The 23983-nt window shown below is 40.2% G+C and overlaps 2 protein-coding genes across 3 annotated transcripts in view; both read right to left on the reverse strand.

Annotated features, from left to right (window-relative positions):
- Adh5 (alcohol dehydrogenase 5 (class III), chi polypeptide) overlaps window positions 1-23983 on the reverse strand; it is a 131708-nt gene that overhangs the window by 68420 nt on the left and 39305 nt on the right. The window lies entirely within an intron of this gene.
- LOC127222937 (alcohol dehydrogenase 6-like) overlaps window positions 1-23983 on the reverse strand; it is a 214805-nt gene that overhangs the window by 6539 nt on the left and 184283 nt on the right. For both annotated transcript variants that reach the window (XM_051185409.1, XM_051185407.1), the window contains 2 exons: window positions 1331-1418; window positions 1011-1227 (listed from right to left, as the gene is read on the reverse strand). In XM_051185409.1, coding sequence (XP_051041366.1) covers window positions 1011-1227; window positions 1331-1418 — 305 coding nt within the window. The remainder of the gene's footprint in view (window positions 1-1010; window positions 1228-1330; window positions 1419-23983) is intronic.

The following is a 23983-nucleotide window of genomic DNA, read 5'->3' on the forward strand; positions in this document are numbered from 1 at the left end:
GGATGGTTAGCATGATATTCCAAAGCAGTTTATCTGTAGCCCATTTGATCAGAATGAAATTCCCTGGCCAGTGTAATCACCTCTCTATTGGTTCTCTTATACTTTTAAATTTTTATTTGTTGTGATGGTTTGAAAGAAAATGGTCCCCAAAGGAAGTGGTACTATTAGGAGGTATGGCCTTGTTGGAGTGGGTGTGTCTTGTTGGAGGAAGTGTGTCACTGTGGGGCATGGGCTATGAGGCTTTGCTGTTTCATAGAGCTCATATATACCATCTCCAGTGAGACGGTATGTCCTGTTGTTTGTGGGTATAGATGGAAGAACTCTCAGTTTCTTCTCCAGCACCACGTCTTCCTGTGTGCTGCTTTGCTTCATACCATGATGACAATGTACCTAACCTGTTGAACTATAGGCAAGCCACCCCAATTAAATATTTTCTTTCGTAAGAGTTACCTTGGGGCCTGGAGAGATGGCTCAGCCATTAAAGGCTAGGCTCACAGCCCAAAATATAAGAGTTGTTTCGGACATGGTGTCTCTTCACAGCAATAGAAACCTTAACTAAGACATTTGGTATACTTAGATTGAATCCAGGGCCTTGTGCACACTAGGTTGCAGACTATGTTCTGTCCTTGAAGTACATTTTCAGTCTCTCCCTTTCTCTTTTTAACATTTACTACTAAGTGACATACTATTAAATTAGAATGTAAACTTGATGAGTTTTTAGCAGCAGCATAGTGAAAACTTTTACCATTGTTTGTTAAATTAAACAAACTGGAATATGGAAAGATATAGTCATATTATAATTGTGTCGTGTTTAAAGCCTGTATACCTATAGTCATAGATGGCAGGAAGTGCATGGGGAGGCAATCAAACAATTTAAGAAACTTAACAGTGCTTAGAGGTAAGTCTGTTTGCTTTTGCAGGTAGATTACCAGGTGGTATCCCGATGTGAGAGGGGTTTCACCTCCTTATCCTATTAGTTCTATTTAAAAATGGGTGCAAATGCCCCTCACCTTGGCAGAGTTGATTGCAGCACCGAAGCCAGTGGCAAATCCACAGCCAATTATGCACACCTTCTCCAGAAGAGCACCTTCGTCAATCTTGGCGACTGAGATTTCCTTTATGACTATGTATTCAGAGAAGGTGCCTGTAGTAATATATTGATACACTATCTTCCCTTTGCAGGTAATTCTGCTGTTGCCTTCAGACGTCAGATGTGTTCCTGACAGTCTTTAGAGGTGAAAGGAAACAAACTTTATGTTGCATTAAAAAGTTGAAATCTCTTCCAGTAAAACTGAATTAGACATTCAAAAAGATAGTTATGATGACTTACCTAACTTCCTTACAAATATTGTTCTTGGAATTGAGGCAGGTGTTACATTCTCCACATTGTGGTAAGCATAAGATGATGACTTTATCACCTAAAAAGCAAAGTAATTGATCAGGGTGCTGGTGTTGAGAAGTCTGATTTCTTAGACCATCAATAGCAAGGCTCCAAAAAGATGTCATAATGAAGAACTGTTTCCACGTTTAATTGTGTTTGATCACAAACATGTTTTCAGCATCCTGTTCAGCCCCAGGCCATGGCTGAATCTCTAGAAGCTGGCCCCATATTTGGAATACCCAGGCAAAGACTTTCATTGTGTGTCTTGTGGTGGTTTGAAAGAAAATGGCCCCCAAAGGGAGTGGCACTATTAGGAGGTGTGGCCTTATTGGAGTAGGTGTGGTCTCATTGGAGGAAGTGTGTCATTATGGAGGTGGGCTTTGAGGTCTCATGTGCTTCAGTTATGCCCAGTGAAACAGACCACTTTCTGTTGCCTGCAAATCAAGATAGGACACTGGGCTACTTCTCCAGCACCATGCCCGCCTGTATGTCACCATGTTGCACCATGATGATACTGGACTAAACCACTGAAAGCTACACCAATCAAATGTTTTTCCTTTTTAAGAGTTGCTGTAGTCATGGTGTCTCTTCACATCGTTAGAAACGCTAAGACAGCATTCAACTACATCTTATGTACTCTACATTAACTTCCACTGTGGGACTACAGTCAAAATAGATACAGTGCTCAAAGAATGAGGCTCAGGATTGGGGAAAGATTGCCAACAAGTCGTACTCTGAGTTGTCCTTCATCTCTCTCTTTGTGGCTTGGAGAACAAACATATTCCTATTTTTAAATTGCTTTTTAGGAGGAGAAGATCACAATGTCTTGCTTGGGACCAGTTTATTGGCTGATTCATTGTATGATACTGCCAAGTATAGAAATTTATTGTAAATTTTAATTTAAAGGCTTTGTTAGAATTTAGGCTCTTCTACTTTGATTTTAGGTTTAGCAGTTCAAAGACTTCTACAGTGAAAACTTCAAAGCTGAGAAGAAAGAAATTGAGGAGGGCATTAAAAAAGGGAAGAGACTCCCATGCTCATGGATTAGCAGATTGATATTGTGAAAGTTGCCGTTGTATAAAATTTACAGATTCATGTAATCCCTATGAATATTCCCATAACATCCTTCACAGAAATAGAACAACAACAACAAAAACCCCTAAAATATATATGGAAGTTCCAGGATAGCCTAAGCAATCCTGACCAAAAAGAACAATGCTGTATAAATTATCATACCATATTTAAGTTTGTATTACAGAGCTATAATACTAGCAAAAATCAGACAGGTAGGTCAGTCGATCAGAATAGAAGACCCAAACATAAGTGCATATACTTATAGCCATTTGATAGGTGGCAAAACTACACTGGGGAAAAACAATTGCTTCCACATATAGTGATGAGAAAACTGGATATCTATATACAGAAGATTGAAATTAGACCAATATCTATTACTCCTCAAAGGGTGGGGGAGAAAAAAAAAACTCCAAATGGATCAGAGACTTCAACGTGAAATCTGCAATGCTGAAACTTCTAGAAGTAAACTTAGGGAGTGCTCTACAAGATATCAGTGTAGGAAAGGAATTTCTGAATAGGCCTACACTTGCTCAGCAATTAAGGCCAAGAATTGACAAATGGGGCCTCATAAAACCAAAAGGCTTCTGTATAACAAAGAGAACCATCAATTGAGTGAAGAGGAAGCCCAGAGTGAGAAAGAGTTTTTGCCAGATTTATATTTAATAGAAATTTAATATCCAGAATAGACAAAGATCTCAAAGAACAAAGGATCAAGGAAATAATCCAATTTGAAAAGAGGGGCCAATGACCTAGACAGAGAGTTCTTAGAAGTGAAAATGGCCAAGAAATATCTAAAAAATTGGTCAACAATCTTAGAAATGAGGGAAATGCAAATTAAAACCACTTTGAAACTTCATCTTATCCTAGTCAGAATAGCTTAGGATCAAGAAAACAATGGGCAACAAATGTTGGCGAAGATGTCTGCAGAGGTGACACCTTAGTCACTGTTGGTGGCATTGCAGACTAGAATCCACTCTGGATTTGTAGCCATTCTTCAAATTAGCATGCAGAATTATATTTTAAAAAACCCTCAAAATTTGTTTATTGTATGACCCAGCTAGGTCTTCATTATAAGCCCAAAGAACTCAATATTCTACTCCACAGATAATGCTGAGCTATATGAATTGCCCCCATATGGAGAGCAGTGACAAAATGAAAATTGCCTATATGTTCTTCAGGTGATGCAAATATAATAAAATCACGATCCTGATACTCAATGGTATTGTTTTCAACTGCAAAGAAAATGAATTCATACAATTTACAGGAAACTGGATGGAGCTGGAGAATATTGTGGATAAGGTAATCTAGAAAGACAAATGCCAATGTTGTCTTATGTTTGTGAATTTATAATTTGTATTTGAATATAAATCTTGGAGTAACCTCAGAAGTCAGGAAAGCAAAAGGAACCATGGGCAATGAAGAGAGGCGTTCTAGAGAGGAGGCTATAGGACAAAGATGCTATGAAGGAGGAAAGGGAAGAAATGGGGGGTAAGGACTAAACTGGGGAGGGAAAAGTAGGGTAGTACAAGGGAGAAAGAACGAGGAAAGATGAATAACACTAAAAATATTTTTGAAAAGACACGATGAAACATTATTTTATGAGCTTAAAAATGAACACATAGGCCCTTGGCTCTGCTGGGCCCACTGCTTGGGGTGAGCTTTGGGCCAGAGAGCAGATCCAATATTACTTCCACCTCCTTGGAAATTCCTGGGTTGGTTCTGAGCATACTGGATCTGCCCTATCCACCTGGGACCACTTTGAGGCTGCCCTCATCTGATCTTTGGGCCCCATCGTCTGCCCTCTGCCAGAGACCTCCAAGAGAGCTGGGATCATCCAGACTTACAGACATCAAACTCCTGACCCACCTACACCCACCAGGAGTGCAGGGTAGAGAGAGAGACAGACTCCACCTGCACTTTTGTGAAGAAGCAATGGGAAGACGGCAATACAAGAAAACACACAACAATAGAAAGACCAGAATCTAGAAACTCTACACCAACTAGACCTGAACACACCAAAGCAGATGAAGCAGAAGAGAATGACTTAAAAAAATAATTTCATAAAAATAATAGAGGCCCTCAAAGATGATATGAGAAAGTGCCTTAAAGAAATGAAAGAAGAAACAAAAACTTAGAAGAAATAGAGGAAAAGTAGAGGAAAAGACCAAGCCCCCCCCCCCCATGCAGAAAAGAACAAATCTCTTAAAGAAAGTAAGGAAAGCCAAGAAAAAAACAATCAAACAGATGAAGGAAACAATTCAAACAGTTCAAGAACTGAAAACTGAAATAGAGACAATAAAGAAAACACAAACTGAGGGAATGCTGGAAATAGAAAAACTGGGTAAACGATCAGGAACTACAGATGCAAGCATAACCAAGAAAATACAAGAGATTGAAGAGAGAATCTCAGGTATTGAAGATAAACTAGAGGAAATAGATTCATTGACCAAAGAAAACATTACATCCAACAAATACTTAATACAAAACATCAAGGAAATATGGGACAATGTGAAAAGCCCAAAGCTGAGAATAATAGGCATAGAAGGCAAAAAGCCCAGCTCAAAAGTGCAGAAAACATATTCAACAAAATCATTGAAGAAAACTTTCTCAATCTAAAGAAGGACATGCCTATGAAAATACAAGAAGCATACCGAACACCAAATAGACTGGACCAAAGAAAAAAGACCCCTCGAGACATAATAATTAAAACACCTAACATATAGAATAAAGAAAGAATATTAAGAGCAGCGAAGGGAAAAGGCCAGGTAACATATAAAGGAAGACCTATCAAAATTACACCTGACTTTTCCATGGAAACTCTCAAAGTCAGAAGGATCTGGATACATGTTCTACAGATACTAAGAGTCCACAGACGCCAGCTATAATACCCAGCAAATCTCTCAATCATTATAGATGGAGAAAAGAAGATATTCAATGACAAAGCCAGATTTTTCACAATACATATCCACAAATCCAGCCCTACAAAAAGTTCTGGAAGGAAAACTTTAACCCAAGGAAGGTAACTACACTCACAAACACATAGGCAATAGATAATCCCACTTTACCAGAACCCAAAAGAAAAAGCAGGGCAAATATACTCACAATACCACCACCAACAACCAATCTAAAACAAACAAACAAGAATTAACAATCAATGGTCCTTACTTTCCCTCAACATTAATGGTTTTCACTCACCTATAAAAAGACACAGGCTAACAGAATGGATATGAAGACAGAATCCATCTTCTGTGTACAAGAAACAGATCTAAGCCTCAAAGACAGACATTACCTCAGGGTAAAGGGTTGGGAAAAGATCTTCCAATCAAATAGATCCAAGAAGTAAGCAGGTGTAGCTATCCTAATATCTAACAAGTTAGACTTCAAACCAAAATCAAGCAAAAGAGATGAAGGTAATTTCATATTCATCATAGTAGAAATCCATCAGTACAAAGTCTCAATTCTGAACATCTGTGCTCCAAATACAAAGGCACCCACATTTATAAAAGAAATGCTACTACAACTCAAAGCTCACATAAAATCTCACACACTCATAGTGGGAGACTTTAACATCCCACTCTCACCACTAGACAGGACCACCAGACAGAAACTTAACAAAGAAACAAACGAACTAACAGAAGTTATGTCCCAATTGGATTTAACAGACATCTATTCCATCCAAACACAAAAGAATATACCTTCTTCTCAGTTCCACATAGAACCTTTTCTAAAATTAACCACATACTAGGCAACACAAGAAACCTCAAAAGATACAAGATACAAAAATTGCAAGTGTTCCCTATATCTTATCAGATCACCATGCTTTAAAGTTGGAATTCAACAACAACACAAATTGCAGAAACCCTACAAACTCATGGAAACTCATGGTGCAATTGCACCATTCCTGTGTCAAGGAAGAAATAAAGAAAGAAATTAAAGACTTCCTAGAATTCAATGAGAATGAAGACACAACGTACCTGAACTTATGAACATTTTGAAAACAGTGCTACAAGGAAAGTTCATTGCACTAAGTGCCCATACGAAGAAAACAGAGGATAGTCACAATAGAGAACTAATAGCACAACTGAAAACTCTAGAATAAAAAGAAGCAAACTCACCACTGAAGAGTACATGCCAGTAAATAAACAATGTGAGGGATGAAATCAATAAAGTAGAAGCTAGGAAAACAATACAAAGAATCAATGTAACAAAGAATTGGTTTTTCGAGAAAATCAACTATACAGAAAAAAACCTTTATCCAAACTAACCAAAAAGCAGAGAGAGAACATGCAAATCAACAAAATCAGAAATGAAAAGAGGAACATGACAACAGACACTGAAGAAATCCAGAGAATTTTCAGTGGAACCAGGAGGTATCCCTGGTTCACAGAAGGACTTTGGGAGCACATTCCCCATGGAGGATGCTTTCTTAGCCTAGAGACACAAGTAAGGGCCTATGCCCTACTCCAAGTGACTTGACAGATTTTGTTGATGCCTCCTGGAAGGCATCACCCTCCCTGTGTAGTGTGGCATGGAATGGGATGGGAAGGGGGGTTGGAAGACATGGGAGCGAGAAGGAATTGGGATTGATATGTAAAATAAGAAAAAATAGTAAGTGTTTCAAAAGGTTAAAAATGCATTACCAATTGACCACAGATATGTACCCCAGAGAAATAAAAGCAAATGTGCATGGCAAAAAAGAAGAAAAAAACCAACACATAATAAATACGTATATACACACACACTTATATACATATATGCACATATACACACAAATACATATCTATATGCAATTGATGCATATCTATACACACATCTAAATATGCATTTATACAGTTTATACATAACTATATGTATATCTATATAGCTATATACACTTACATATCTACACATTTATATGTACATATACACATAGCTATACAAACACCCACACACCCACACAAATGAGATTTCCAAACATCAGGTGATAGTGCTCCCTCCAGTAGCCACTGTCAAAATCCCAATGTCAGTGAATGTTGTTGGTCCAGGGGATCCAAGAGACCCAACCAAACAATATGGGCCATTGCCCTCACTTTATTTATATAATCATTCAGTAGTGTACCCCAGTTGACTCATTTCTTGTCATTGATGTCTCCTCACCTGTGTCTTCATTAGCTCTAGATTTGGTGCCTTCTGCTTCAAATTATAAATGTGAAGACTAAATCCCATTAGAATTGCCCTGTAATTTAGAGGCAGCTATGACCCCCCACACCTGAGAAGTGGGCAGTGCTTCACGTTTCTTTCTGTTTGCTTCCTTATGACACATTTAAGGGATGCCCTTAAATTGGTTTTCTGCTGTGGGATCCCAAACCAGCCATTTCTCGATGCCCTTTGTTGCGTCTTACCCGTTTTCACTGTGCTTACTCCTTCTCCCACACTCTCGACTAGTCCAGTTCCTTCATGGCCCATAATGATGGGGCAAAACTGGGCAAGTTCTTCTGACCCCAGACTTTTTATATCCGTGCCACAGATTCCTGAGGCCACCATCTGCATGGGAAGCAGAGAGCTGAGACTTATCTGTCATTGAAGGAGCTTTAGATCTGTTGCTCTGGGAAGGTTTCCAGTGCATTGGCTTCTATTCAGCTCTCATCATTGACCACTGTCAATAATTACTTATGAAAAGGAACCGTGTTTTTCTTCAACTGTTTTCCAAGATATAATGCCGACTCACAGTTTAATGGACTCAGAAGAGAAGCTGGGGAAGTACACTGTGGGCATTCTCCACCAATGCTATACATTATCATGGCCCAAACAACTCACTGAGGGAAGAATCTGTACTGAGCTATGGTTCCAGTGGTAGCTTTGAGTATGGAGGGGGGGGGACATGGCAGCAGACAGCCAGAGCAAGAAATGGGAAGAACACATCTTTAACAAAAAAAAAAAAAAAAAAAACAACCAACCAACCAACCAACCAACCAAACAAACAAACAAACAAAACCCACAAAAAAAAAAAAAAAAAAAAAACCGTACCAGAGCGCATACAAGATGTAAGGTAAGGCTAGGAGCTCCCAAAAGCTGTCCCTGCTTCCTCTGGCAAGGCTGCATTTCTTCGTAACCCTTCACAAATAGCAATGTCAACTGAGTGCCAAGTGTTCACATACTTGGTCCTAAGGTGGGAGTCCAGTTGAAATCACCCCAGAGTAATGCTGAAGATCTCACCTGGCCCTTTCTTGAGGGTGGAATTGTAGAAGAAGACAACTAATTGTAGAATTAAAAGGTTGGGACATAAGACAGAAAAGAGTAACGTTACCTATTTAACTATAATTTTAGTTTATTTTGCAAAATGCACTTAAAAGGTGTGTTAACAATTCCATTCCACTTTATTGTAAGTCACTGCTGTGTTGTGCTTGTGACCCAACTGTAGGAAGTGCATTGAAACCTCACGGACCCAGAACTGCACCAAACAACCTGTTTTTGTGTTCATTGTTTTCTTCTGGTTCTGACGCTGGAGCTGGCAATGTCCTGTTAATCTTCAGCAGATAGATTTTCTCCATTTATGTACCATTGGATAAGAATGGCTAACAGCACCACCCCTACACAGCCCTTCTACCGCTTGCCATCACCCACCTGGCTCTATATTTGGGCTCAAATACACAGGTGAGAGAGTCAACCTGTAGCTTGTCAGAAAATGGTTGGGTGTCTTGAGTCTAAATTAGTTGTATGAGCTGTAACCTTGTTGGAGTATACTCGATAGGGATTGGTAAATACTGCCCACCGCACTCAGTAGAGAATAGATACTAGAGAAGGTTCCTTGAAAAGAAGGTATGGTTTGTGTAGGTAGGGTAACTTAGAACTATCTCCTCATAGCCTATCCATAAATAATACATGCTCTTAATGGAAATAATCTAATGACCTTGAGACACAAGTCAGATGAGCTGCATTCTAACTCTCTGGGAACCAGTTAGAGTCATCTGGGGATATGTGCCACCCCAAGCCTTCAGTCCATAACTTGAGAATCTCAGGGATGAGGTGCAGTTAGTGTTTTTCAAGCTCCTCAGTTATTCCAAGCATGTATTCAAGCTTGAAAAACACCATTGAATGAGTTTCCTTATTCTACTTAGTATGAATAAACACTAATTCTGCCTAACCTTTTCTAGACAGAAGAAAATGTAGTATTCTTTTTGAGGAGGGATTCTGAAAAGGATGAATAATTGCAGTAAACAGCTTTGGTTTGGTTTTGATGTGGAAATGTGGATTTTGTGTTACCTTTACTCGAACTTCCTTTGCCTTTGGTGGGGCCACTTCTATTTCCTCAATGTTCAGTGGGGCCCCAGGCTTCCAGAGTACAGCAGCTTTGCATCTGATCACCTGGTATAGCAGATGAGGGGAGAAAGGGAGACATAGTAGTCTGAAAGGTGGGAGATTCTTATATTAGTCATTACTAGAAAGTACTTAATTCGACTATACTCAAGAGGAAAATAGAAAAATGGGAAAATCTAAATATATACTGAAATTGGTGAACTCTTACATCAGTATAGTTTTTCGTGTGCTTTTAGCTTCTATTTTTAAATTGGTCTAACAAATAGCACATATTTATAGGAAAGCACAATATGAAAGATGGGTAGTTCTATCTATCTATCTATCCATCCATCATACATCTATCTGTCTATCATCTCTATCTCTCTGAAACACAGTTTTGCTATGTATCCCAGGCTGTCCTTGAACTTGTGATCCCCTGCCTCCACCTCCTCGAGCTGCCATTACAGGCACATGCCACCACTCCTGGTTAGATGCCATGCATTTGCTTTTATTATGAATGAAATTGCCCATGAGTTACCCCAGGTTTTTGATGCTATTACAGTGTGGGGTTTCTTATGATCCCAGGCATGAGGGATCTTGGAGTAAAGCAGTGAGTTCTGGAGCAAGAGTGAAGACCATCTGGTGGTGGCAATCAGTAAACGATAATGTAATCATTGGAGATTGGTGTGAAGAGTTTGCCAATGCAACGTCAGTTCTTAGGGTTCTGCTATTAGCCCATTATCCTTACTATAAATTATCTTCCATTTTTATGTGTTCAGTCACTACTTTTATGTAGATGATTTTTACAAACTACCTGTGGGGCAAATTTCTCTCAAGGATTTAGACAACATTTGTATGCTGTTGGAATATCTTCCGTGTACTGCAAACTCAACATTTTTAAATACAAACAAGCAATTCTTTCTCACATCTGTACCCTAGAGGACACAGTACACAATCTGCTTTCCCTGTTTCTAAAATGAAATCCAATCATTCATTCAAGACAGAAACCTGGCAAGTAGCCTTAATTTCTCTCTGTCCTTTGTTATTCACAGACATTTTTCTGGAATCCTTTCTTGCCACCTCCCTGTGAGGTCAGGACCCTTACAGTGTCTTTCACATGAACCACTGGGAAAGCTTTCTTCTCCACTGGCTGGTGTTATCATCTTCAGATGCACCCTCCATGTCACTGCATCACCATCTCCCAGGCTAATGCACTAGAAGTGATTCTTCTGACAATGACTTAACAGCATCCATTGACATCACAGTCTTCTCCTTGTCTCTCTGCCTACCTACTTCCTGTCCTTTCTGCCTCAGCCTTGTCTTCTTGGAGACGATCAAACGGGAGGTGTTTTGTCCCGTTCCTTCTTCCCCTGTGGTTTCACTTGATTACCGTCTTGTCCTCTATCACCTGGCGAGTCTCTATTTCTCAGGTCAGTTTCTCCCTTGGTGCCACCTGCTCTGGGAAGCCAGTGTTGGCTTGACATTTTCTTGGGCTGCCATCTTCCAGATCTCTTTTGCAGTCCTTATACCCCTTTAGCTAACTGTCTGTGCCTGTGAGGAGTCCTTAGGAAGGGCTTTGTCTTTGAATGGGGAAATCTGAAATAGAGCTTGTATGCTCCTTACTGCAGTGACGATAAAACCAAGAAGGGACAAGCAGATGACTGAAGTAAGAGGGAAGGGAAAGGGGCAGATGTGAAGGTCAGGTGTCCTGCAGGGACCTAGGGAACTGACACAACCCTGGCATGGCACACAGCGAGAGGCGACACCTGCCTTGCCTGCAGTGCTCATGGTGGCTTCCTCTGTTCTTGTTATAGATGGGACTATCTGGTGCCAGGAGGTTCTGGTGGCGATATTTTCACTGTGGAAACAGTGAGTGTGTCGGTCTGTGAGCACTGGCAGCTCGTGGGTCAGGGATCTGAGCTTTCTATATAGTCAAGTCAGATAATTATTGAACCATATCCTGTCAAATCTCGGGAAATGTGTACTTTCTTGTTACTTGAAGGAGACTCCTGTGAACCTATGTGGTTGGTTTCCTCAGGCAAAGATCACAGAAGGTGAAATTGAATAGTCTCCCAGGATGGTCTCTTTTTAGTATCTAGTCTGTTGAGATTTTAACTTGAACTTTGAAATGTCCATGTTTTAAAATTCTGTATCCATAAAATGATTTTTTTTGTTATGTAGAGACAATTACCTTGCCTCAAGACAAGCAACCTTGGATTTCTGAACACAGTTGCAGCTGGGTATGGGGATGACTAGACAGTTTCTCTAGCAGTTTTATGTGGATCCTCAGAGGAAATAAACCATCCTGTGTAAGGGGCCTAACAACTAGAGTCGTGTAATGAAATGTACATCTTTGTGTACGCTGGCTGTTTTGATTGAGATTCAAGGATCTTCATGAAGTCTAGAGATGAACATATTCCCAGTAAGAGGCTACTCAGTGCTTTTCTCTCACAACTGTGTGATCATATGATTTTCCTTAGTTATGTTTTTAATGTATGTTATATTGATTGTTACTTATTGTATTTGTTGCATGTTTGAAACAAATCCTACTTGGATTAGTTTCTTTTATACAAAAGGGACTATGAATAACTCTATAATATTGTTGAATCCACTTTGCTCATGTTTGGCTACACATTTTTATGTTTACAGTCATGAGAGATGCTTGTCTTGCTTGCTTTTATACTTTTTTGCTTTATTATGTGTTTGGTTTTAGTGTCATAGTAATATTGATTTTATGGGTACAAAAAAAGAGGACATAGCTAATATCCACTTCTTGAGTTTTAAAGATTGAAACAAAAACTGTAATCTAGAATTGATTGGTATCTTTTTTTTTTTTAACTGACAGACACAACATACCTGATCCAAGACCCCTTTAACATTTTTTGGAGGCTCTTCTGGCATTTTTTTCCTAAGGCCCACTGACTCATATATGTGAGTATAAATCAGACCAAACGCTGGAAGGATAGGAAGGCGTGACTGTTGAGTTGCCGGCTCCTTCCCCTCATCCTAGAATGGGGCTGGTAATTTACCTCCTTCTCTAACAAGGAGCGTTCCCTCCAGTCTTCTGACTCTCCAGGAAGCCAGTTAAACAAGCTGGTGACCAGAGACTTGTGAACAGATAGTAAAACTGCACTATTAACCTAAGGCCTGGAAATTTTCTTTTTAAAGCAATTTTATTAAACAACTTTGTTTCCCATCCTTGTCTCTTCTGCAGGCTTGACTGTGAAACCTGCTAACTACTGTTTGAACTAATACTATATTGTGGTTAAATCTCCTTTGCCTCCCTCTTTAGTCACTATATAAGAGAGATATAATTATATGTACCCTGACAGCTATGTAGGACCCTGCTTCAGTGGCGGAGACCATGCAATTCCTGCCTCTATTTCTTTATTTTGCAATTTGGGCTCTACCTGTGGAGCTCATAGGTACCATCTCTTCTCATATCCATGCTAACCTAACTAAAATGCCTTTTGAAAGAAAAGTGTGTCATATCCCACAGTTCATTTGTGAGATATGTGGGTCACACAGGGACTTGTGCCCGATGGGAGATGGGTGCTTCATACCAGAGACCCGAGGTCACCTGATCAGAAAGCAAGCATTGTTTGCTGCCATTTTGGCTGGTGATGTCATCCAGATGGAAGCAACCATGTGACTTGACCTCATCTTGCTAATGTTATCATAAAGAAGGCAAATGCTCTGTGACTTCATTACCATCTTGGTTAATGTAATCATGTGGTCTAAGCCAAAGCGGTGATACCTATACAACTTCCTGGTTCCATTAAACCCTCTGGTAATCATAGTATCTATTTTTTAATTAAAAAAATTTTATTATGTATTAGACATTTAGAACTCAGAAGGGGACAGCATTAGGTTGTTTCTTTCTCCTTCCTTTGTTACAATAACTGGAAGGCAAAAGTAAGAACTAGGGTGCCCAGAATTCCATAGGGCTGAAACAGAAGAAAACATGGGAGAAACAAAGGAGGACTGAGGTGGGAAGGACACTCAGTCTCAGAGGTAAGTGGGCCCGGAGATACCAGGCACAAAGAGCCCATGTGTCATGTTCAGTGCAGGTGGACAGTATGGGTAAACAAAGGAGGACTGAGGTGGGAAGGACACTCTGTCTCAGAGGTAAGTGGGCCCGGAGATGCCAGGCACAAAGAGCCCATGTGTCATGTTCAGTGCAGGTGGACAGTATGGGTAAACCTGAGTGACATCCAGATCCCACAAGCCAGAATCACAGCCAACCACCAGCAGCTAACTGGTAACCTAAAAGAGGAAGATCTTTTTGTACAGGATTGTGACACAATGTCCCAGGGACATCACTTGGTTGTCCTGAATCATTTTTCAAGCCTGAGTTTGACAATAGGACATGTGGCAATCTCCTTTAATCACTGACCATGAACGGTCAGAGTGCAGAACACGACAGCTGTGAGGGCTGCTCTTTCCAGAGACAGTGCTCTATGCTTGGTAAATACAGCTTTTTACAGATTTGGCCTCAATACTTAAGAATATAGGACTGTTTTCTTTTACCCTGCAGATGGACACTGAAGGGTTGAAGTAAGTTAAGTAAGTTAAGGTCTTGTCTTTTGTCTGTGCAATGTCAGGAATAGAATCATTAGTGAGAATGCTGTGCAAATAATCTCTCTTATGTACTCTGTCTGAGAAGTGTAGTTCCTTGAACTGTTAAAAAAAATGAATCATTTTAATTCTGGTTAATCTCTTTATTTTGGGTATTTAAGACCACGTAGGTGGCCAAAATTAACCATTTTCTTTTTCCTGCCAAAGGCAGTGGAAGATTTGGTCCTCAGGCATGACTTGGGCCTCCTACTCATCTAGTCTTTCTTTTGTCATTTAGTTCATTTATGTGAAGAGGAGTCAAATGTCTTGCTTGACCAATGTTTCACCAGGAAGTGTAGAGGCAATTTTTCCTGTGTTGAGCATCTTCTTGGCAGATTGGACACTGGTAAGAGACTACTCAGTTACATATTCAAGGCCTTCCAAGACAAGAGACCAGGTGACTCCCCACAGTACAGTACATTTTCAAAATGTATCACAGTCCCTTGGAACTTAGTTGACCTTGAAGGACAAGGGTGAAAATATCCTCTCTTTTAATCCTGTGACCACATCAGTGTACTTTCCAAGTGTAGTTATTGAACATCCAGAAGGTCAGTTGTACAAGTCTTTGTTATTAATTAATGTGTAATGTTATGGGGAAATTTGGTTAGAAATTAAACTGTGGTCATTGGGTTAATGGGCATTTCTGCTACTGGGGTCCTGTTAGAGGAGAAAGGCCCATTCTAAACCTACTAACCTGTGACCGTCTGAGATCTCCATATGGTAAAAAATGTGGGAAGTGAGAATTACACAGTCAGTTTATCAGTAGAATGTGAGTTAAATAAGAATTATTCTTTTTCTAAGAATTGAGTAAAAGTGTATGAAAAGAAACTAAACATCTAAGATTTTGCATTTCTACATTAATTTTTTTCATTCCACATTACATTTTAAATTTCAAGTATAAGTAAAAAAAGAAAGTCTATAACCCTTTGTCCTCAATACTACCTCTGTACTGTTAATATAAATTTCTTTGATCATTTGAACACCTACTTCTTAGTTGTTTTTTGAAATATTTGATTATGGTTTAAGTTGTTACTGTTTTGTTTTTGTTTTTTTGAGTCAGGGTTTCTCTGTGTAACAGCCCTGGCTATCCTGCATCTCACTTTGTAGATCAGGCTGGCTTTAAATTCACAGACAACCACTTGCCTCTGCCTCCCGAGAAGTGGGATTAAAGGTGTGCATAACCACTGCCCAGCTAAATTGTTACTTTTTATGTTACAAACATAATATACATTCATTACAAGAAACTTCAAAATACAAGTAAAAAAGAAAATCCATCTTTACTTTTACCGCTTTTTTTCTCCTTATGTTGAAAAACCTTTGGGTGTCCTCTGTGAAGTCATATACATAGCATTTTGCAATCTACTTTGTTCAATTCTTTCCCATGCTTTAAATTTCTCTACTTTGATAGTTAGAGTGTAGGTAATTTATTTTCTTTCTGCTGGCCCCCCCCATTTAAATAACATGTGAGTACTCTAGTAGACACTTAAGCAAATGCAGAGTTGTTTTCCTTAGAACACATTTCTAGCTTATGAACTACTCCAGTCCCTTTAGTTGATTTTAAATCGCTGTGCCTTGAGTTTAGCCCAGAAGGAAGCATCTTCAGCCAATGTGTAAAGACACAACAGAAACAAGCTAAATGCAGATGTAGGTTGCTTACTTACTTTTCCCTTGGTGCCCATTTTCCTTGCTTGGGAAGCTTGCTTTGGAAGTGTCTTTCTGACTGGCCTTTCACCTCTACCCAGAATGCTCTGTGTCCTGTGCTGAAAACTCTGAGTAAATAGCATTCCTGTTGGCTGCTTCTCCTATCACAACCCTGCCTGACTCCTGTGACATTTGTCCTGTCATAGTCATCCACAAACCCATTGCTCCCAGCTGGCACCAAGAGATTTTTTAAAAATTAGCTCTTTTCTTATCTTTTATTATGATATATTGAATAGAGAAAGTGCATTAATTATATAAGGCTCAGTAACAAATGACTACTAAGTAGAGGTATTTCAATTGTTCTGCAAACTTCCCTTTTACCATTTCTTTTCTTTTATACTCTGATAATTTCCTGGCACATTTGTGGTTTTGCTACTTATTTATGCTTCTCTATCTAATAGTTTAGTGTATTAATAAGTGTGCAAATAGACTCATAGTGTGTGTGCCCTTCTGTGTGCTTCTCTCTTAGTTGTGTTTGTTAATCACACACAGTGCCTTTCATCATAGTTTATTTTCCTTACTGGTGAACATTCTACTGTATGAACCCATCATAATTCATGTATTCCCTTTCTCTATGCATGTTTTTCTAGTCATGGTGAGTTGGTGGCTACATGAAAGTTCTCTTCATGAGCCCTGCTGCACATGTGCTCATTTGCTTAGGGACATCCAGGATGGATGCAGACAGCATGTACTAACAGGGAGTCACTGACTGTTGGAAACTGAAACACCTTTATTATGGGTGCTAAGAAGACCCTGGCTCCAAGGCTGCTGAAGTCCCTCTGGCAGGGAGTCCTGTAGTCACTGTTGGGGAACAACTCTGTGGATGCAGGGGCCTGGCAAACAGTCCCAGTGGCTGTGGGTCTCACAGTGTCCTCCATAGACAGCAGTGTTGTAGCTCCTGGGGACCAGTGCCTAGCGCCTGCCTGACCTGGGCCTGTGACTGCCGGTGCGGTGGGCCAGACACACCATGATGGAATGTCTCCAACTGACTACCAACTCAATTTTAAAAAAAGAATGATATTTTATCTCTAAAATTTCAACCTTAGAACAATGCAAAAAATCATGTACCCATCACTCCAGATGGTGAGTGGAAGAGTTTGCCATCTCCCAAGTGCCTCCTGCTATATCTTCTTTAAAGTTCTGCTCTACAGCTGACTAGTTTTCCATCTTCTGACTTCATCCCCATTGGCAACTCTCAGATGTGCACCTGTGATGGTCCAAGTGACTCAAGTTTACAAACTGGACCTATGAGTGACAGGATGTGGAGAGTCATGCTTACAGTCACCCGACTTAAATTTGATACTGTGGTGGTACATAAAGGCATGTACTTCTTTATGATCGTTGTGTCCCTGACCACCATTGAGGATAGGCAGTTTGGTGTTCTAGAGTCAGATCACAGTGCTTACTCATTAATTAATGAGAGACTTGTAAAGATCATAGTTATTCAGTTTTCATTTCTTTTTTTAAAATTATTTATTTATTTTTATTTAATTTTATATAACAAAGTCCAATTAAATGAAAACAAACATTTATACACAATATTTGGGAATTTGGGCGTCGTTCTTTCCAAACTACTTCCTGCTGGTAAGGGGCGCTGTCTTGGGGGATTCGAAGAAGATTCAGATATCCTAGCTATAGTCTGCAGGGCTGTTTTGTCCAGCTGTTTGGAATGTAGGATCAGCTTGTACTCTGTTTCAGGCGGTCTGGCGTGATCAAACCACATTAGTCTGGAAGGAATCCACATCTTTTCATTTTCTGTGGAAACAAAAATAGAAATACTTTTCCCCAGTAACTTGTTCTTCGACTTAAATTTTGGAGTCAAAGCGTTTTTTTTTTTTTTAATTTATTATTTTACATGTCGATCCCAGTTCCCTCTCACTCCCTCCCTCCCTCCCTCCCCTCCAGCCCTCCCTCCTTACCTCCCTTTTACCCTCTCTGCCCTCTCACATGCACTCTAAACACCCTCCCCTCCCAAACCCCCACCACAATACCATATGTAGGGGAATGCCATCCAGTTGGGGTCATGTAGATCTGACAGGTCCTGTGAAGTAGGGACTAGGGCTTCTCTCCCGTCTCTAGATTAAGGCAGTTATCCCTCCAAGGGGGATATGTTCTCAAAGTCCTTTTGTGCACCAGGGATACATCCTGGCTCCACTGTCTGAGGTCTCTTAGACTGCTCAGACCTTCTGGCTGAGACCCATATTCAGGGGGGTCCGAGTCAGTCCCCTGTTGGCTTCCCAGCTATCAGTCTAGTGGCCCTTAGGTCCTCCTTGTTCAGGTAAGCTGTCTCTATGTACTTCTACCGCATGGTCTTGTCCTCTCCATCTGCTTCTGGGTTCTAGTTCGACTCAGTGTTTATGTATGGGTGTTTGATCCTGTTTTCAACAGGCATTAGTTGAGGACTCCATGGAGAAGTTAGTTGTTGATCTCACTCTCCGGGAAGGGCATTTATGATAGCCTTTCCACGGGAGCTAAGATTGTTAGTTGGGAGCAGTCTTGTAGTTCCCTCGACCTTTCTTTGTGTTCAACTTTATCTTCAAACCAATATTGGCTCCCTCTTTTATGTTCTCTCTCTCTGTCTCTGTCTCTGTCTCTGTCTCTGTCTCTCTCTTTCCTATTTTCCATTCCTAACCAGGCTCAATCCTCCTGGTCCCACATGCCTTCCTCTCCTCCCTCTCATTTTCTCCTACTTCTCTCTCCATTAGCTGTCCCCCCCCCCCACTTTACCTGAGGTCTTGGGGACTTGTCCCTTCCCAGTTCTGTGAGGGACTTTATATGAATCTCTTAGAATACAACTTGTATCCTAGTTCCTCTGGTGATGTGAATTATAGGCTGGTGATCATTTGATCTAGTTCTAAAATCCATATATGAGTGAGTACATACTGTGTTTCTCTTTTTGTGACTGGGTTACCTCATTCAGGATGGTTTCTTCAAGTGCCATCCACTTGCCTGCGAATTTCAAGATACCATTATTTTTTTCTGCAGAGTAATATTCCATTGTGTAGATGTGCCACATCTTCATTAACCATTCTTCAATTGAGGGGCATCTAGGTTGCTTCCAGGTTCTTGCTATTACAAATAGTGCTGCTATGAACATAGTTGAACAGATGTCTTTTTTGCATTGATGTGAATCCTTTGGGTATATGCCTAAGAGGGGGATTGCCGGGTCCTGTGGTAAACTAATTCCCATTTTCCTGAGGAACCGCCATACTGATCTCCAAAATGGCTGTATGAGTTTGCACTCCCACCAGCAGTGGAGGAGTGTTCCCCTTTCTCCACATCCTCTCCAACATAAGTCATCACTGGTGTTTCTAATTTTAGCCATTCTGGCAGGGGTAAGATGGTATCTCAAAGATGTTTTGATTTGCATTTCCCTGATAGCTAAGGATGTGGAGCATTTTCTTAAGTGTCTTTCAGCCTTTTTGATTTCCTCCATTGAGAATTCTTTCTTCAGTTCTGTACCCCATTTTTTAATAGGGTTATTTGGTGTTTTGTTGACTAGTTTCTTGAGTTCTTTGTATATTTTGGAGATCAGCCCTTTGTCGGATATAGGATTAGTGAAAATCTTTTCCCAGTCAGTGGGCTGCCGTTTGGTCTTGTCAACTGTGTCCTTTGCCTTACAGAAGCTTCTAAGTTTGACGAGGTCCCATTTATTAATTGTTTCTTTCAGTGTCTGTGCCCCTGGAGTTATGTTCAAGAAGCGGTCTCCTATACCTCCTACTTTCTCTTCTAAGAGGTTCAATGTGGCTGGATTGATGTTGAGGTCTTTGATCCATTTGGACTTGAGTTTTGTGCATGGCGACAGACATGGGTCTATCTGCAGTCTTCTACACACCCTCATCCAATTGTGCCAGCACCATTTGTTGAAGATGCTGTCTTTGCCCCATTGTATAATTTTAGCTGTTTTGTCGAAAATCAGGTGTTCATAGGTGCGTGGATTAATATCAGGATTTTCAATTCAATTCCATTGGTCTACCTGTCTATTTTTATGCCAATACCAGGCTGTTTTCAGAACTATAGCTCTGTAGTAGAGCTTGAAGTCAGGAATGGTGATGCCTCCTGAAGTTCTTTTATTGTATAGGGTTGTTTTGGCTATCCTGGGTCTTTTGTTTTTCCATATAAAGTTGATTATTATCCTTTCAAGGTCGGTGATGAATTGTGGTGGGATTTTAATGGGGATTGCATTGAATCTGTAGATTGCTTTTGGTAAGATTGCCATTTTTACTATGTTTATCATACCTAACCAAGAGCATGGGACATCTTTCCATTTTCTGGTATCTTCTTTAATTTCTTTCTTTAGAGTCACAAAGTTCTTATTATATAGATCTTTTACTTGTTTGGTAAGCGTTACACCAAGATACTTTATGTTGCTTGTGGCTATTGTAAAGGGTGATGTTTCTCTGATTTCTTTCTCTGCCTCTTTGTCGTCTGAAAAAAAATAGGGCTTCTGATTTTTTTGAGTTTATCTTGTATCCTGCTAGTTTGCTGAAGGTGTTTATCAGCTGTAGGAGTTCCCTGGTAGAGTTTATTGGGTCGCTTATGTAAACTATCATATCATCTGCAAATAGAGACAGTTTGACTTCTTCCTTTCCAATTTGGATGCCCTTGATCTCCTTTTGTTGTCTTATAGCATTAGCTAGAACTTCTAGTACGATATTGAAGAGATATGGAGAGAGAGGACAACCTTGTCTTGTTCCTGATTTTAGAGGAATTGGCTTAAGTTTCTCTCCATTCAGTTTGATGTTGGCAGTTGGTTTGCTGTATATTGCTCTTATTATGTTTAGGTATGTTCCTGTTATCCCTGACCTCTCTAATACCTTTATCATGAAAGGGTGTTGAATTTTATCGAAGGCTTTTTCTGCATCTAGGGAGATAATCATATGGTTTTTCTTTTTCAGTTTGTTTATATAACACCTATCCTTTTATAAAATTCCTCTGTAGCAGTGAACTTTGCTGGCTGTAATCATCTGTTTTCATGTTCATTATACTACAGTCCTTCCTTCATTTCTTTGTTCCTTCCTCTCTTCGTTCCTTCCTCCCTGCCTTCCTTTCTCCATCCCACTCATTCTCTCCATCCAATCCTCCATCCTCCCCTTCCCTCCCCTCCTCCTTCCTGCTTATCAAACTTCCTTGGCGCTTTAGCCTGAACATGCTAATTGCTTGTAGACATCTCTGTTTTAAGTGCTTATGTTCACAAAGCAAACCATCTCATTTTTTTCAAACTTGAAAATGACTCTCTCTTACCGTAGCTTTGACATGAGTGTCTGTTCTTTTACTCAGGGTTCCAAGGTTCCCTTGGCCATATTCTCTACAGCACTGACAAGCTTTGTGCACCCCCCTTTCATTTCCTTCTTCCCACTGTTACTAATCTGCAGATAGGCTTCTCATTATTCCTTGTTTGCACTGTTGCAGTAATCTTGGTACAGAGTCTCTGGTTGGCACAGCTCTGTCTGCAATCCTGTTTCAACACAAGATTCATATTCCTATTACTTTCTTTAAAATAGAAGGTTTTCTCTGTCTTTCTCTAATTTTAAAAAAAAAGTATAACTTTTCTGATCGAAAAGCATCCAGAGCTCTCTAAATCTTTCCAAGCCAATGACAATACTCACTCAGGTGTTCAAGGACACTTATCTACACACTAAAACTACATTGACCCTTGCTCTTCGGGTCCCTGATGTGGGTTTTTCTCCCCAGTGTTCTCTACCCTCCTCTGACTCTCTTCCTACTGTGCTGTTATGTGTGGAGCTGCCCCACAGCTGTCTCCTACTAAACCCTGAGCTATCCTTCAGGCATATAGGCTTTGTCTTCCCCAGCTCTTTAGGCACACTGGGATAGTCACACGAACCCCAACTGATTTCATGATCTGTTGAGGTGCTACACATATGTTTAACACAAATGTCCGTCTACTACAAGAAGGAGCTTCTCTAATGTGGGGTTAGTGAGGCACTGATCTAATGACATAGCAGTATGCCATTAGTATTGAGATGAAGTGTATTTACATGAAGTGTATTTTCTAGAGTACTTTAGAGTCTTTGAAAACACCAGGTACTTGTTAAAGAATGGTCAAGTTGGATATTTTCTTTGGAAGCACAATCAACAGTAACACAGATCCAGCATTAATACACGTTTCCATACGCTTTTGGTCTTTCTTTTGTGCTGCATGTCACCCAGTTTCTTTGAAACTAAGTGTAAACCGAAGTCCTCAGAACAAAGCCATAGTTATGTGGAAGGGTCTGGAAGGCAACTGGCTAGTTAGAACTCATGATGGTCCAGAGTTGAAATGTTGGCTCTGCAGGTCTACAGTCCCTTTAGCTCACCACTACATTGGTGTGACCTGACATCCTTCTGGCTGTCACTTTACAAGTAGGACACTTGTTCCCACCATCTCCACAGGTAAGGATGCCATCATAGGGTATGAATACCATAGCAGAGCTCTGCTTTGCTCTGACTTGTGCTCCTACAATCCCTACCAGTGTACTTGAAACACCCCTTGATCTAGGACTCGATTTTGTTCTGTATTCACTTCCACATGGACCATCTTATTCTGGGAAGATGAATCAGTGTTCCCCCAGCCATCACTTCTTATATTTAGCTTGAAGCAAAGTATTTCTTATTACCCTCAAGGTGAGAGCAATAAAAAGGGAAAGATTCATCTTCAGGGAAACAGTATCTTTCTTAGGATTTTGGATGGTATCAGAAAAGCAAGTCATACTTTTTGAGTTAGAACTCAGAAAAGTGGGATGGTTTTACTTCAAACATCTGTACACAACTGTCTCCAAGGAGGAGTTTATGGAGACATAAACACCTCATTTCATTAATGGGCCCATTTCCTTAGTATGTATTTAGGAAAATCAACTTTCCTAAGGAGTTGTCCGGAAATCAACAGCCTAAGTGGAAACATATTTACCCCTCCTTAACAGATAAATTTTTTTAAATTATTATTTTATTTAATTTTATATAACAAAGTCCAATTAAATGAAAACAAACATTTATACACAATATTTGGGAATTTGGGCGTCGTTCTTTCCAAACTACTTCCTGCTGGTAAGGGGCGCTGTTATGGAGGATTCGAAGAAGATTCAGATATCCTGGCTGTAGTCTGTAGGGCTGTTTTGTCCAGCTGTTTTGAATGTAGGGTCACCTTGTACTACGTTTCAGGCAGTCTGGCATGATCAAACCACATTAGTCTGGAAGGAATCCACATCTTTTCATTTTCTGTGGAAACAAAAATAGAAATACTTTTCCCCAGTAACTTGTCCTTCAACTTAAATTTTGGAGTCAAAGCATTTTATTTTTTTTTAGATTTAATTTATTATTTTACATGTTGATCCCAGTTCCCTCTCCCTCCCTCCCTCCTTCCCCCCTTTTACCCTCTCTGCCCTCTCACATGCACTCTAACCACCCTCCCCTCCCATCCCCCCACCACAATTCCATATGTAGGGGAATGCCATCCAGTTGGGGTCATGTAGATCTGACAGGTCCTGTGAAGTAGGGACTAGGGCTTCTCTCCCGTCTCTAGATTAAGGCAGTTATCCCTCCAAGGGGGATATGTTCTCAAAGTCCTTTTGTGCACCAGGGATACATCCTGGCTCCACTGTCTGAGGTCTCTTAGACTGCTCAGACCTTCTGGCTGAGACCCATATTCAGGGGGGCCTTAGTCAGTCCCATGCTGGCTTCCCAGCTATCAGTCTAGTGGCAGTTAGCTCCTCCTTGTTCAGGTAAGCTGTCTGTATGTGTTTCTGCCGCATGGTCTTGTCCTCTCCATCTGCATCTGGGTTCTAGTTCAACTCAGTGTTTATATATGAGTGTTTGATCCTGTTTTCAACAGGCATTAGTTGAGGGCTCCATGGAGAAGTTAGTTGTTGATCTCACCCTCCGGGCTTAACAGATAAATTTATTTATTCATTGTATGTATTGCACATGCATATTTATTTT

Source organism: Phodopus roborovskii, unplaced genomic scaffold (genome assembly GCF_943737965.1).
Source record: "Phodopus roborovskii unplaced genomic scaffold, PHOROB, whole genome shotgun sequence".
Classification (NCBI taxonomy): Eukaryota; Metazoa; Chordata; class Mammalia; order Rodentia; family Cricetidae; genus Phodopus; species Phodopus roborovskii.